Source organism: Eleginops maclovinus, chromosome 9 (genome assembly GCF_036324505.1).
Source record: "Eleginops maclovinus isolate JMC-PN-2008 ecotype Puerto Natales chromosome 9, JC_Emac_rtc_rv5, whole genome shotgun sequence".
In the NCBI taxonomy this organism is placed as follows: Eukaryota; Metazoa; Chordata; class Actinopteri; order Perciformes; family Eleginopidae; genus Eleginops; species Eleginops maclovinus.
The window spans coordinates 19,757,501-19,771,648 of record NC_086357.1 but is presented as its reverse complement, the minus strand read 5'-3'; the positions used below and the strand labels follow the sequence as shown (position 1 = coordinate 19,771,648).

At 42.0% G+C, this 14,148-nt stretch overlaps 1 protein-coding gene across 5 annotated transcripts in view; it reads left to right on the top strand.

Annotated features, from left to right (window-relative positions):
- Positions 1–6,961, top strand: part of LOC134869819 (capping protein, Arp2/3 and myosin-I linker protein 3-like) — a 32,509-nt gene extending 25,548 nt beyond the window's left edge. For 4 of the 5 annotated variants that reach the window (XM_063891738.1, XM_063891736.1, XM_063891737.1 and 1 more), the window contains 11 exons: positions 424–490; positions 784–971; positions 1,289–1,368; positions 3,182–3,355; positions 3,930–4,128; positions 4,227–4,968; positions 5,116–5,216; positions 5,360–5,486; positions 5,787–5,858; positions 6,000–6,107; positions 6,351–6,961. In XM_063891738.1, coding sequence (XP_063747808.1) covers positions 424–490; positions 784–971; positions 1,289–1,368; positions 3,182–3,355; positions 3,930–4,128; positions 4,227–4,968; positions 5,116–5,216; positions 5,360–5,486; positions 5,787–5,858; positions 6,000–6,107; positions 6,351–6,391 — 1,899 coding nt within the window. In that variant the 3' untranslated portion in view covers positions 6,392–6,961. The remainder of the gene's footprint in view (positions 1–423; positions 491–783; positions 972–1,288; positions 1,369–3,181; positions 3,356–3,929; positions 4,129–4,226; positions 4,969–5,115; positions 5,217–5,359; positions 5,487–5,786; positions 5,859–5,999; positions 6,108–6,350) is intronic. The other variant, XM_063891739.1, reaches the window with a different exon arrangement.
- Positions 6,962–14,148: the final 7,187 nt, after the last annotated feature.

The window sequence follows — 14,148 nt, the reverse complement described above, 5'->3', positions numbered from 1 at the left end:
TTGTCACTAGCAGAGCGAAACACCATACTTAATTATTTTGCAAAGACATTTCTCATTCTCATACTGAATTAAGCTGTAGACAATCAATGCTCTTCTTGGATTCAGTTTCCTTCAGCTGAAAAGATTTTCTATTATCAAGCTTTCCCAGACACCCCAAGTTATTTATAGCATCGACTGTCTGTACTGTTATTCACCAACCTTTGTTTGTTCCTTTTTATTGAGTGTTTTTACGTGTTCAATTCCCGCTCTGCGTGACACTTTGTTTTTAAAATTGAATTAATGTGGTTTAACTCCACTGACAAAAGCACTGATGGCCTGAAGGAGGGCTTGTATTATTAGTGCTACTTGACATGTTTACTCACTCTTGATTTTGTGCCTTACCCCTCAGCTTCTCTGTAACCTTTTTTCTTTTTTTCATCCCAGGATACAATAGCCATTAAGAAGCGCAGCTCGAGAACAAGACGAATCCGACCTGTCTCCACCAGGCTGAGTGAGTACCGCTGTATATCCTCTTTCCTGTCCAGCTCTGACCCCATCCTTTCTCTTTCAGGACTCCATTAGTGTTTTTCTCGGTTGACTCTTTTTTCCCCCTTTCCCGTAACTTCCTCTGAGTAGTCTTATAATGTCTTTTTTAATCTGGCCCCAGACCAGACTGAAGCAGTAAATCTCAGAGCACTCGCAGATTGTTTTAAATTGTCTTGAAGCCGAAACAATTCCCACCTCTTGTCTTGTCTGCCTTCTCAGTGGCTTGCCCTCACATCTAATCTCTGCACCTGCTATCAGGCCTCTGTGACGACTCCAGCTCCTCTCCACCCCCATCTGTGCCATCATACTCCTCCCCGCTATCCCGCTCGGCATCCTGGGAGGGCTTGTCAGAGCTGCCTACACAGGGTCTGCCACTCCACCATGTGACACGGGTTAGACCGAGGCCTCCGCGGAGACACAAAGGAGGGCACATCCCTGCTGATACTGTAAGGCGGGTTGGATCTCTGCTCCTTTGATATCTAAAGTTGTGTCAAATATCTATCTATCTACTCATCTATCCATCTATCTATTCAGTTTACGCATAATTCCCCCATTTTCTAATGTTCATGCCTGCTGGCAGTGACTCCTGTCTTTGTCTGAGGTAATCTATACAAAGTGGATGGCTGCAATTGCATTATTTCATCTCACTGAAGCCAGTGTAATCCATTTGTTTTATTGCAATACAGAACATTCACAATGAAGCCTAGTGCTAGTCAATTGACCTCGCTAAAAGCGGTGTGTTGTTATGTTTGTGTGTGCACAGCACTGCAGTGAAAATGGAGGAATAAGCCCCCTTGATGACGGGCTCCCAGATTTCTATACCAAAAGGGTGCTCCCTGACAGGTAAGAGATTCTTTACTATTATTCATTCCTACAGATCATCCCCTCAATTTACATGTTTTAACTACAAATCATATTTACTTTGGGTTACTGCCGTTCTCCAAGCCAATACCAAGTTTTTAGATTGAGTTCTAGCAGGATATTTTTCTATTTAGTTTTGAAAATGTATTTACAATGCCTACATACTTACTAAAGATACTGCAGGTAATCCCTCAAAGTGAGCATTTTATCATATTTAAGTTACTGTTGCCTGGTGATGGATCTGTCAGCATTAACTGCATAACAGATACAAGAGTTTTATACAAGAGTGAGCTGCTGACACAATCTGTTACACTAAATACAGAAATAAAAACAATATTACTTATCATCCGTCTTGTTGGTTATATGCTCCAAAAACAAATCTTTGGAATCAAATGAACTATTTTCCTATCGTATTGGAATGAAAGGACATCTGTGATTGAACTCGCTGTATCAATGACAGGAAATTATTATAAATGTGCTTTGGGAATAATAAGTAGTGTGCTAAATTCAAATCTTTACCAAAGATAGTTTACAGCAATTTTGGACAATAATTAGACAATGATTCAGCTATCAATATAAAAGGTTATTTAATAAGAGTGTATCACAAAAGGGAGACAACTATCTCAGTGTCAAACCAAGAAAATATCCACAGTAAAAGCAAGTGGCGGTGTAAGATGTAGTTTCAAAGAAAATGTAACAAAGTTATAACCTTGGCGGATGCCTTCAGTGGCATACCGATCAACAAAAACTGGCATTAAATTAATACAAACCATCATACAGTATCAGGCCAGATTTAGAATTGAAATGATCAGATATTCCTTTAAGTAAAGAATAAGTCATGAAACGTGACGTGAGCCAACGTTGAAAACGTGCTTAAATTCTGCAGTTCCTTATTAAATCTTAATGAATGACATTTCAATTATCATTATGTTTGTAAAAAAAAGCCCCACAATCAAACAGCTTCTGAGGCTTTATTTTAATTGGCTTATGGTTTTGTTATGTCTTGTAACGCAAGAAGGTTGTGTTTCTCTGTGTGTTGTCTGTCTTTGAAGTTCTCCCATCGTGAGGTTCAGCTTCGGTTTAGCACCTCTTCAGGGCTGTTGGTACATTCAGAAGCAATTGAATCTGCTGTCCATCATCTTTGTTCAATCATCACATAAATTGAGTCACTCTTTGATGATTAAAGAAGCTGGAGCTGGCTGTTTGGAGCATTTGGCTAACAAGACATGATTGGTTGCCTTGTGTCTGGATGTTGTTGATCAAAGGGGTCTCAGAGACAGGAAGCAGAGGTGTTTTTTTTTACCAACTGAAAAGATGTTGTTTGTCTCTGACAGTTGGTGACGTTATTACATTTGTGATTGGCCTGCTTCGTTAATGTACATTTTGTCCTACAGCAATCATGCAAATGAATCAAAATTAAAATAAATGTTCCAGAACACAAAGAACCAAAGTGGCCTATCAGTGAAAAGATGGAGCTCTTTAGTAAGCCTTTATTTTGGTTGAGTTGAATTTTGGAAGAGCTGCCACAATTTACCAGAATAATATTGCTTCCTTCCTCACAGCAGATCATTATGTTAAATCAGTGCTTTTACTGTAACATGATTGCATTTATGAGATAAAAAAAGTGCACTCTAGATGAGTTATTAAGACATGTAGCCTAGCAACACTCAAATTGTAGATGTACCAGAAGAAAGCGGACAAAGAGCCAGCCAGGATAGTTGTACGACTTCAATGACATCCTTTCAGAAATTACCGGACAGCCTGTGTGACATTGAACCTCTCTCACCTCTTTCAGTCAGCTGTCCTCTCTGCACAAAGCGCACTCGCTGAGGAGGAAAAAGAGGAGAAATATGCTGGCCATCTTCGGTTTTCGCAAGAACCGCAACCAAACTTTGTCCAATCCGGGGCCGGAGTCTGAAGCAGAGGTTTATTCAGACGGGTGTCACTTTGTGGCCACAGCACCCACAGGGTTCGTGTGTGCACAAACACAACACCCACACACTGTATATATCACTCTAAATATAAGATATAACTATATAATATAAGAAAACACAATGCCCATTCACTAGATTACAATACATTCACATATTCCTTCCATATTCTACTGCCCATCTTCACTTTGTCTCTTATGTTTTCTTATTAGAGCAGTCAGCAGCAATTAACTCCATTAATACTCCACCAAATATCACTCTAAATCTCCCTCAAATCTTTTTCGAGATGAGAAATGGCTGATAGCTGTCAAAGTGAAGGCGCGCTGATACCAGTGTGTGTGCACAGATGTAGATGACAGCAGGTGGCTCCGATTCATGATCCGACAGTCAGCAAAGCGATTAGAGTCGCACACGCTGCATGTCAAATACAGATTAGGATAGGAAAACAGCTGATATCTTCCAGGAAAATAAACATTTTGTGATAACGCTGCTCTCACAACTTAGTTTGTAATTGTGTGTTTTTTTATCTGGAAAAATAAGCAACAAATTCAATTTCAATGCAGGCTAACATCTTTGTCCTCTTTTAACATCTAATGTCTTTCCAACTCTTAGGACGGCCACTGAGAATGTATACACACTCCTCCAGCCTCCGAGGTCCTCTGCTAGAGCTGGATCTCCCGGTGAAGGGGCTGATGTGAAACCAAGTGATCACCAGGGGAAAAATGCTCTAGTTTTAAGTCCGCCAGCAGTGCCGGGCATCCCTCACCCGGGCATGGGAGGTAGCAAACACCCCTTCTTTTCTCCCAGAGAGGTACAGTCAGAGTGATCCACCAAATTAATTTATTTTCTTTTTAAGTTTTCCTTTTATAGTACAGTATCTTTTCATTGCCTCTTCTTGTGTTTTTACAGAAATCTGAAGTGGATGCTGTGTTTGAACATCCATCAGAGTCAGAAAAGTACTGGATGGAGGACAAACACAGGGCGACAGATACACTGCACGCAGACAAGCCGTGGGTAGAGGCCAGGCAAGGAGACCAACCAGCAGAGAAACATGCAGAAAGACAGCGGTTTGATAGCAGGCCACAAGACCGAACACCCGGAGAGCCGAGGACAATAGACCGACAAACAGACAGGTACTGGACCGAGAGCAGACACATGGACAGACAATGGACTGTTGACAGACACACCCAGCGGCAGATTGACAGAAAGATAGAGAGGCAGTGGATGGGCGGAAGACAGATAGACCGATTGTGGTCAGAGAACCGGCCAACAGACTTACAGATGGATAACCAGGGGACTGAGAGCAGACAAGGAAGCAAAAAGACAGAGAGACAAGTGCAGACACTTCATTTGGCTCAAAGGCCGCTGCCTCCGTACCCGTCAGACAGGACGCCTTCGCCAAAACAAGATAAGGATCCTCTGAAAAGCTCAGAGGCAGCAGCTCCAGACTGGCATCAACAGGACATGCAGGGAGATAGACAGATGTGTCCCGACACTGGTGGAGGGCTCACAGAGGGATGGAGGAGCAGCGGAGGAGGAAGTCGAGCTGCTTCCTGTTTATCTAAACCCGATCCCCCGCCACAGAGCAGCAAACCTATACTGTCCAAACTGAGACCCAGACACCGCCTCGAGAGCGCAGACACTCTACCAGGTACATCACTGTCTGCCTCCTTTTTGTGCTTCAGGTTAGAAAGGAAGTTTGAGCTTTTTAGAAGAGTTTTCAGCTGCATTGGTTGCTTCAGTGTGTAAACATTTCACAGTGTAGTGACAAAGACTTCTTTTTCAATTGTATGTACAGAGGAGGAAAGCGATGTAGAGAAGGAGTATGGAAAGATGGAAAAGAATGAGAGACAAAAGAGAAGAGACTCGGAGGGTCACCCACCTCCGATCCCAGAAAAGGTGTGTAATTTATAGCTATGCATGGTTTGATTAGTGTAAAATGTCCATCAATAGTTAATGGAAATATATGGGAAACGCATTCAGGGTTGTTTGTCTTAATTCATTTGATTTGTTCATGGTTTCTGTTCTGATCTTGAAAACAGCCAAAGACGTCGTCGTATGTAACATTTCCAAAAGACTCAGCCAATGAGAGGAACTTACCTCCTCCTCCTGTCCCACCTCCTACTCACAAGCCTCTGCACGGGTTACCAGACCGAGCTGCAAGTCAAGGTAACTCCACTGAAAATATACACAAACGACTTGAATTAGTTTTAAATTTAGTTGTGTTCATATTAGTACGAGGAAATAGCAAGTTGGGGCTTAACAGTGTGCATTCCATTACTTATTGTACCGGCACAGTGAATACCTTCGCTCCTAGCCTAGAAATAGTCTGGCAAATAACGCACCATAAAAGTAACTCTTGTGGTTTCTCAGTTGTACGAAAGAAGAGAGCACGAGTTTATAAGTGAGCTTTAGAAGTGCTGGTAAGAGGATTTCGAACATGTTTTCCTTTTCATACGTGTTGTTCAGGTGATGAAGGATTAAGACCTCAGGCACCAGCGAAACCACAGAGAAACAGAAAGGCCATGTCTTGTGACGCAGGTACAATTTGTCTTTTCCACACTTTATGCTTTTTTTATTTATCCAACAGGTTGCTACACACAGAGTTTATGTTTATATGTGTGTAAAGCGTCTGTATCTAACTGTTAATTTGTGTGTTTTTTTTGTCCTCACTGAACTCAGGCACTGACAGGGAAAGCCCTAATAACGTTGAGAAGCCCCCAAATCGCAAACCCCCTGTGAAAAAACCTAGACTACCCCAAAACAGAAATAAGTCACTGGACATGTCTGGTACACGTCTCTCTGTTTTTATTTGTGTGTGTGTGTGTGTGTGTGTGTGTGTGTATAAGATGTCATAGAGTGTGAGTGTCAAAGCACCAGGGTATGTGCTACTGCGGATTGTGATCGTTAAATATTAAATATTTACAGTCTAAATGAAATATAAAAAACAATGATCATTTAACAGATTTATTTGCTCTTATATTTTTTGATAAGACTCCCTGCCAATGATCACTTTTTTTTCCTATTTCACAGACGGCTTCGACTCAGCCTCGGGTCACAGCGAGCTCTTGTGATTCCCGGAAAATTCACCCGCCGCTGTCTGGCCAAAGTGTTGTCATGACAACTATGGAGCATTTAATCCAACGAGGAAACAAAGGACACGAAGAAGGGGAGGGCCAGGGAGAAAAATGTGTGACAGACATCATAAAGCATCAGCCCCTGTTGAAACACTTCCCTCTTCACTCTGCGTCTCGGTTTTCCTCTCACATTAAAACTCTTTTTGTGGCTTCAGTATTTGAACAGTGTTTGCTACTTTAGAATAACCCAAATGATCATTGTCTTTTGTGTTGGTGGACTGTTGGCCGAGTGTTGGAGAATATAGTGGCTTTACCAAACAGAAAATAAAAAAATGTCTTTGTTAGAATGTGATTTCTTAAATCTGCAATGCATTTTTGACTGCTGATACAGTGGATTGCCTTGGTTGACACTTGAAAAAAAAACAAGTTGCTTCTTATCAGATGAAACTTGATGATTTATATCTAGTTTTGCTTTCAGGAACTGAAAGTTAATATATTTTATAGAGAAAAAAAGTATTATGTATGAGCACCCTCACTGTATGAATTAAAAATGTATGGAAAAACCAATATGATTCTTGCTGTGGCTGTTATTGTATCAAACAGGATTTGATGTATTTTTTCATAAAATATTACAATTAGATGATTCCTGAGATTGCTCTTGTATTACAGAAGAAGCTGGAAGCTAATGTAACAACAGAAATACACCTCTCAAACTTTATTTTTCCTTCAGGTTAATTTATCTGAAACTCAAATGCTGCACACACCAGAAGTCACATATTGTTTTATCACATAGCTGCCTCAGTAGTAGTCACAGTTTATTAAAAACTACCAAAATGAAAGCACAAATGGAGCGAAGCCTGCAAGTTCATCCAATCAGTCAACCCGACCATCAAGCACCAAACATGTGACATGCCTTACCCTCGTCACACACACACATTCTTGTATATCCGGCACGCTATTTAAGCTGTACAATTTGCCATCTCACCTTCTGCCTTGCTAATGCTGCTGCTGCTTTTCTGCCCCTCCACCACCCCAGCATCCACCTTAGGCCCCGGGGTATAGTTACTTACAGAAGATGTTATCATCACTCCCCAATATTCTATGTAACAATATTTAATTCTGGAAGCCAAACTCAAACTATATGCTGCTGCTAAACATTTAAAATGTGAGTTGTCTGAACCACATGTTACACATATTGCATATACAACACACTCAGTGATAAGAACCAGTTTCATATTGCAAGAACCCTCATCATATCATCAAGCTATTGCACAATCACTCAGATCCCACCATGAATCTATGGAAACCAATGCTGCTTGAAGCTACGTTGTTTTTAAATGTTAACTGAGGCACAAATGAGCTTCTAAAACGGTTGTTTGCATTGTGGTTCTCTTTATCGTCTGCCAGAGGGGGAAAGCTAGAAATGATATGGGATGGATCAGACAGTGTTTTCTGTGCTTGCCTGAGAACAGATGCTCATATACTAACTTGTTCTTGTGTTGTACCAGGCGTGCAGGCTCAAAATGTAAATGTACCGAGAGATATACCTTATGCTATACCTGACTCCTCTCTCTTATACATTCTGGTAGAATAAAACCCCCTATCCTCTGATCCTACGGAACAACCTGAGTCTTTAAAAAAGTATAATCTAAGTTGTAAGCAAGAGCAAAAACGTTCAACATGACTTCCAACTATAAGGGTGTTGTCCGTGTGAACACAAAGGTATGAGAAAACTAAAAGGATTTGTTCATTGTGTATCATTTACGACAATACAGTGAGGGACCTATGTATTTGTGCAGTGGACAATTGATCAGTACACATACACACACATACATACAGTGGGGCAAAAAAGTATTTAGTCAGCCACCAATTGTGCAAGTTCTCCCATTTAAAAAGATGAAAGAGGCCTGTAATTTTTATCATAGGTATACCTCAACTATGAGAGACAAAATGAGAAAATAAATTCCAGGAAATCACATTGTAGGATTTTTAATGAATTAATTGGTAAATTCCTCGGTAAAATAAGTATTTGGTCACCTACAAACAAGCAAGATTTCTGGCTCTCACAGACCTGTAACTTCTTCTTTAATAGGCTCCTCTGTCCTCCACTCGTTACCTGTATTAATGGCACCTTTTTGAACTCGTTATCAGTATAAAAGACACCTGTCCACAACCTCAAACAGTCATACTCCAAACTCCACTATGGCCAAGACCAAAGAGCTGTCAAAGGAGACCAGAGACAAAATTGTAGACCTGCACCAGGCTAGGAAAACTGAATCTGCAATAGGTAAGCAGCTTGGTGTGAAGAAATCAACTGTGGGAGCAATTATTAGAAAATGGAAGACATACAAGACCACTGCTAATCTCCCTCGATCTGGGGCTCCACGCAAGATCTCACCCCGTGGTGTCAAAATGATCACAAGAACGGTGAGCAAAAATGCCAGAACCACACGGGGGGACCTAGTGAATGACCTGCAGAGAGCTGGGACCAAAGTAACAGAGACTACTATCAGTGAACCACTACGCCTGCAGGGACTTAAATCCTGCAGTTCCAGACGTGTCCCCCTGCTTAAGCCAGTACATGTCCAGGCCCGTCTGAAGTTTGCTAGAGGGCATTTGGATGATTTAGAAGAGGATTGGGAGAATGTCATACGGTCAGATGAAACCAAAATAGAACTTTTTGGTAAAAACTCAACTCGTCGTGTTTGGAGGAGAAAGAATGCAGAGTTGCATCCAAAGAACACCATACCTACTGTGAAGCATGGGGGTGGAAACATCATGCTTTGGGGCTGTTTTTCTGCAAAGGGACCAGGACGACTGATCCGTGTAAAGGAAAGAATGAATGGGGCCATGTATCGTGAGATTTTGAGTGAAAACCTCCTTCCATCAGCAAGGGCACTGAAGATGAAGCGTGGCTGGGTCTTTCAGCATGACAATGATCCCAAACACACCACCAGGGCAACGAAGGAGTGGCTTTGTAAGAAGCATTTCAAGGTCCTGGAGTGGCCTAGCCAGTCTCCAGATCTCAACCCCATAGAACATCTTTGGAGGGAGTTGAAAGTCCGTGTTGCCCAGCGACAGCCCCAAAACATCACTGCTTTAGAGGAGATCTGCATGGAGGAATGGGCCAAAATACCAGCAACAGTGTGTGAAAACCTTGTGAAGACTTACAGAAAACGTTTGCCCTCTGTCATTGCCAACAAAGGGTATATAACAAAGTATTGAGATGAACTTTTGTTATTGACCAAATACTTATTTTCCACAATAATTTGAAAATAAATTCTTTAAAATCCTACAATGTGATTTTCTGGATTTTTTTTCTCATTCTGTCTCTCATAGTTGAGGTATACCTATGATAAAAATTACAGGCCTCTCTCATCTTTTTTAATGGGAGAACTTGCACAATTGGTGGCTGACTAAATACTTTTTTGCCCCACTGTACGTACAGATACAAATGTTAACATTTAAAAATATCTAAATTAATCCTTAGTCTGAATGTAAACAATTTTCTCCATCCCATAATCATTTCTCAAGCCAAACACGGTGTATATTATCAGTTCATAAGAAGGCCGTTTCAGTTACGGCTGTAAAGATTTATCTTTTTTTGTCGACATGGCCAACTAAATTAATGTAATGCCTTAATGTTAACTCGTTGTCGACTGTCAATGTGCTGACAGTGTGCAAAAGCCTTTGACCGGATATCTTGTGTTTATGTCTTAAATTATTCTGAAAACAATTAAAGAAGAAAAAGATAAATGCACCTCTCTGGTTGGCATGGAAACCTCATATTCAGTAGTCAAAGAATGTGAGAAACAGCAGGGGGCGACTGATCCCTACAAATGAGGCAGAGAAACACACTCGCATGGTTTCAGAAGAGCAGCAGTCTCCCAGGTTGTCATTAGCAACCGTGCCGTGACCTTTTTTCTAAAGATGCTGTAATGACTCAGATATGACTTTCTGCAAAAGTGAGAAAATCTTTGCAGTTTGGGTAAACAATAAAGAGGCGTTTTTTGTATCCAATCATTTTTTTGTTGACGAGCAATCAGCGAAATGTTTAGCAGATTTTTTTCCAGAAGACTGAGACTAATTGCTGTGGCATTGAATATTGCAGAAGTAGATTTTGCATGATTTACTTGCTGATTGGATGGAGGAAGCTACTGTATGTGTGAAGTTTAATTGATCTGGTTCATCATCCATGTGCTTGTTAATTAATCCACAATCAATGATTTAATATCCTGTCCCACATCCACTCAGTATGTGAGCTGTGAACAAGTACCTCCCCAAGCAATTTTAAGATCTCAAATTATGATTTATGGTGAGATAACAGGGTGGTGTATTGGCAGTCCGGCAACAGTACATTGAAATATAACCCTAGACTTGGTTTGAACATTTACTCACACTCCAACTGAAATGTAATCTTGAATCGCAAGTGGTGAGTCCTCTCATATATTGATGAATTGTCAAAAAAGCAGCTGCAGAAACTGGAGCTTTGAGACTTTACGTACTAAGATTTTGCAGTGACAGTTCACATGTATAAACCAAACACTTAAGGGACACAAACATAAAGAACATTTAGTCATATTTCTGTTTCTTTTCTTCTCTGTTTGACAGGTTAAGGTTATTATTTTGCGTAATTAAGGCTCACATTATACTGTAGCTGTCATTCAGATCAGAGCACCACAATGTGCTGCTGTGATCATAAACATTAAGTGCCTTGCTCAATAACATCCCAACAAATGTTTTTAAAGAGGAACATTCATTAGTATCTTTAGCAAAAACTGAATTTTCCTCTCCTGAACAACGCTTATCCAAAAAGAGATGAGATCATAGCTAATTATACATCATTAATTTTGCTCCTTCAAGCCTGAAATCTGAACAGAAATAACACACAGTAAACTTCCCCTCAGCCAATGTTTTGGCCATAATACATCTTATTATTCGCAACTGATGTGAAGACACATCACATCACACAGGAGGCACCCGAACACATCCTACTCTTCTCATCATTCTTCTGCAGTTACCAAGCAACATGATCACATAAAGGCCGAGAGAAGAGAGAAGCCGCGGAGAGAACATGTGTGGGTAGAGCAGAAAGATGCGTGACGATGAAAAGATGCAGGCAGTCCACAGCAATGTGCATGAGTGTGCTCACACAAAGCGTCCTGAGATCCAAACCTTCTCCTCTTCCTTCACTGACACACACTGTGTGTCAGAAGAAAAGGCCCTTAATTACTTGTGAGAGCAAGATCAATAACTGAAAAAGAAAAGAAAAATAAAAGTGTTTCTCCTGGTGAAACTACTAAACGTGTCTGTTAGACGTATTTGACCCTGAATAAAGGTATTTAACATGTCCACGCTGTCAGAGCATGAACCAGCTGTGAAAGTGTGTTTGCGTGTGGATCCTCACAGCAGGCCTGCTGGATGAAATTTGAAACACAGCAGCCTCATGGGTAATGACTCATGAAAGCAGACATTATAAGATGCAGTGTAATTTAATGTAATTACAACCATGTCTACAAAAGGTCACGAGCGAGCTGTTCAGCCAGGTCGTCATGGAGACCGTCTCCCTAATGGGTGACAGGGACCGCTGCTCTGGAGTCACCTTATGGCCCGCAGTCTGTTTGTTGGACGGACACAGCGTCAGGCAAAGCCACAGGTGTGTGGCCGCTAATCAACATGTGCCCACGACCTGCACAGCGGCTGCCCACAAGCTCATCAGGATTATGTAATTGTATCATGTAATTACAGTCAGGGGGAAGTGAAGCCCCCTGACTGTCAATAATTGGGTATTTTATGGTGGTTTTAAGTTATATGTTTACTTCTATTCGGATCTGATTTTGCTTTATGCTACAAAACAGTACTTTAACTCAGAGTTAAGACATAGGTGAAGAGGAAAACAAAATACAGCATATTATAACAGATTCAGGGGTTTTGGATAAATTATTACGTGAACTCACTGATAAGGTCAGCTTACTTTAATGCTGAAGCATCTTTGGTTTGTGCACAATTCTTTTCCAATGCTGACATTTGCTAGTTAAATTAAACTCTACAAAGGGTTGTTGTGTCTGCATGTGTCTCATTCTATGTACCATGGCACCACTAGAAAACTAGGTTTAAAAGTGAATCTATTTTCTGATGTTTTCAACTATGAAGAAATAAGAAAGTGCAGCTGATGATGGGAATGTTACCGTTAAACATCTTTTTTTAGGTATGACACTACATCTAAGATACTAAGAATGTTATGTCTGGTCAAATCTGTTAGTTATGTTTATTTATTATGTCTGTCATTTCATGTTTAATCTACTATTTATGTCATACCAAGTGAGGTGTTCATGTATTCACGTCATGTTATGTCTAGTTAAGCCCCTGTGTTTCATGTTGTGTCTCGTTTTCCATTTCCTGTTTTATTTTGTACTTACCTTGTTTCTCATTGCAGGCCCTGTTACTTTCTGTCTTTGTGTGTTTTCCCGCCATTGTCAGCGTTTGCCCCGCCCCTGATTGTTGTCACCTGTTGCCCTGGTGTTTCTGCCTCCCCTCCCCAGCTGTGGCTTGTGTCGTGATTTGTGTCTTTGTATTTAGTCCTGCTTTCCCTTGTGTTCTCTGTCAGTTCGTTGTCGTCTTTCATGTATCAAGTCAAGCGTTTTTCATGTCTTGGATTTCCCTATCGTCTTCATGTGTTCAAGTCAAGCGTTTTTCATGTCTTGGATTTCCCTATCGTCTTCATGTGTTCAAGTCAAGTGTTTTTCATGTCCTGGATTTTTCCTAACTTTGTATTTTTGTAAAACAGCTTTGGAATAAAGCTCGCCTTTTGTTTGTACCCATACCTGCCTCCCTTTGTTGCTGCACTTGGGTCCTATTTCCCCAAACCCTGACAGAACGAACTGACCAAAGATGGACCCAGCAGCTGAGCTACATGAGGTGAAATACAGATTACTTTGCCTAAAGAATTGGTCTCGATATGCCTCAAGTAAAGAGGAGAGGCAGTGTATCTTGGCCATGGCGTACCAAGAAGTGACGTCAAGGCCCTGGTTAAGGGGCTCATTTCCGGATTGGGAAAAAGACTTTATAGGTGATTATGAGAACATACCTGATTCCCGGACTGCTAGCTCCAGGCATGCTAGCCCTCGGGCCGTTCCCAACAAAGCTCCTCTGGTGGACCCCTTTTTGGGATCCCGCCTGGCTTTTGGTGGCCCGCGGAGCGTTCAACAGGCTCAAAAGGGACGCAAGGCCAGGCTTGCAGCTAAGCCTCCACTAGCCAAGCCCCCTGCAGCCAAGCCCCCTGCAGCCACGCTTCCGGCTCAAGTTTTGGCCCTAGCAGCCGCGTTCCCAGCTGCAGTTCCGGCCCTAGCAGCCATGTTTCCAGGCCAAGCCCTGGCCGCTATGCTCCCAGCTGCAGTCCGGCCCACTCCAGGTACTCCTGTCCTGTCGGCGGCCCGGCCGACTCAAGCCCCTGCTGTCCTGTCGGTGGCCCGGCTGACTCTGGCCTGGCCTGTCCTGTCGACTCCGGCCTCTCCGGCCGTGCCGACACCGGCCTGGCCTTTCCTCTTGGCTCCGGTCTCGCCTGTCCGGTCGACTCCGGCCTCGACTCCAGCCTTGCCTGTCCAGTTGACTCCGGCCTTGACTCTGGCCTCGGCCCCAGCCTCAACTCCAACCTTGCATGTCCAGTCTACCTCACCCTCGCCTGTCCAGTCAACCCAAGCTTCTCCTATCCAGTCGACTCCAGCATCACCTCTATCCTCAGCCGTCGAGTCGAC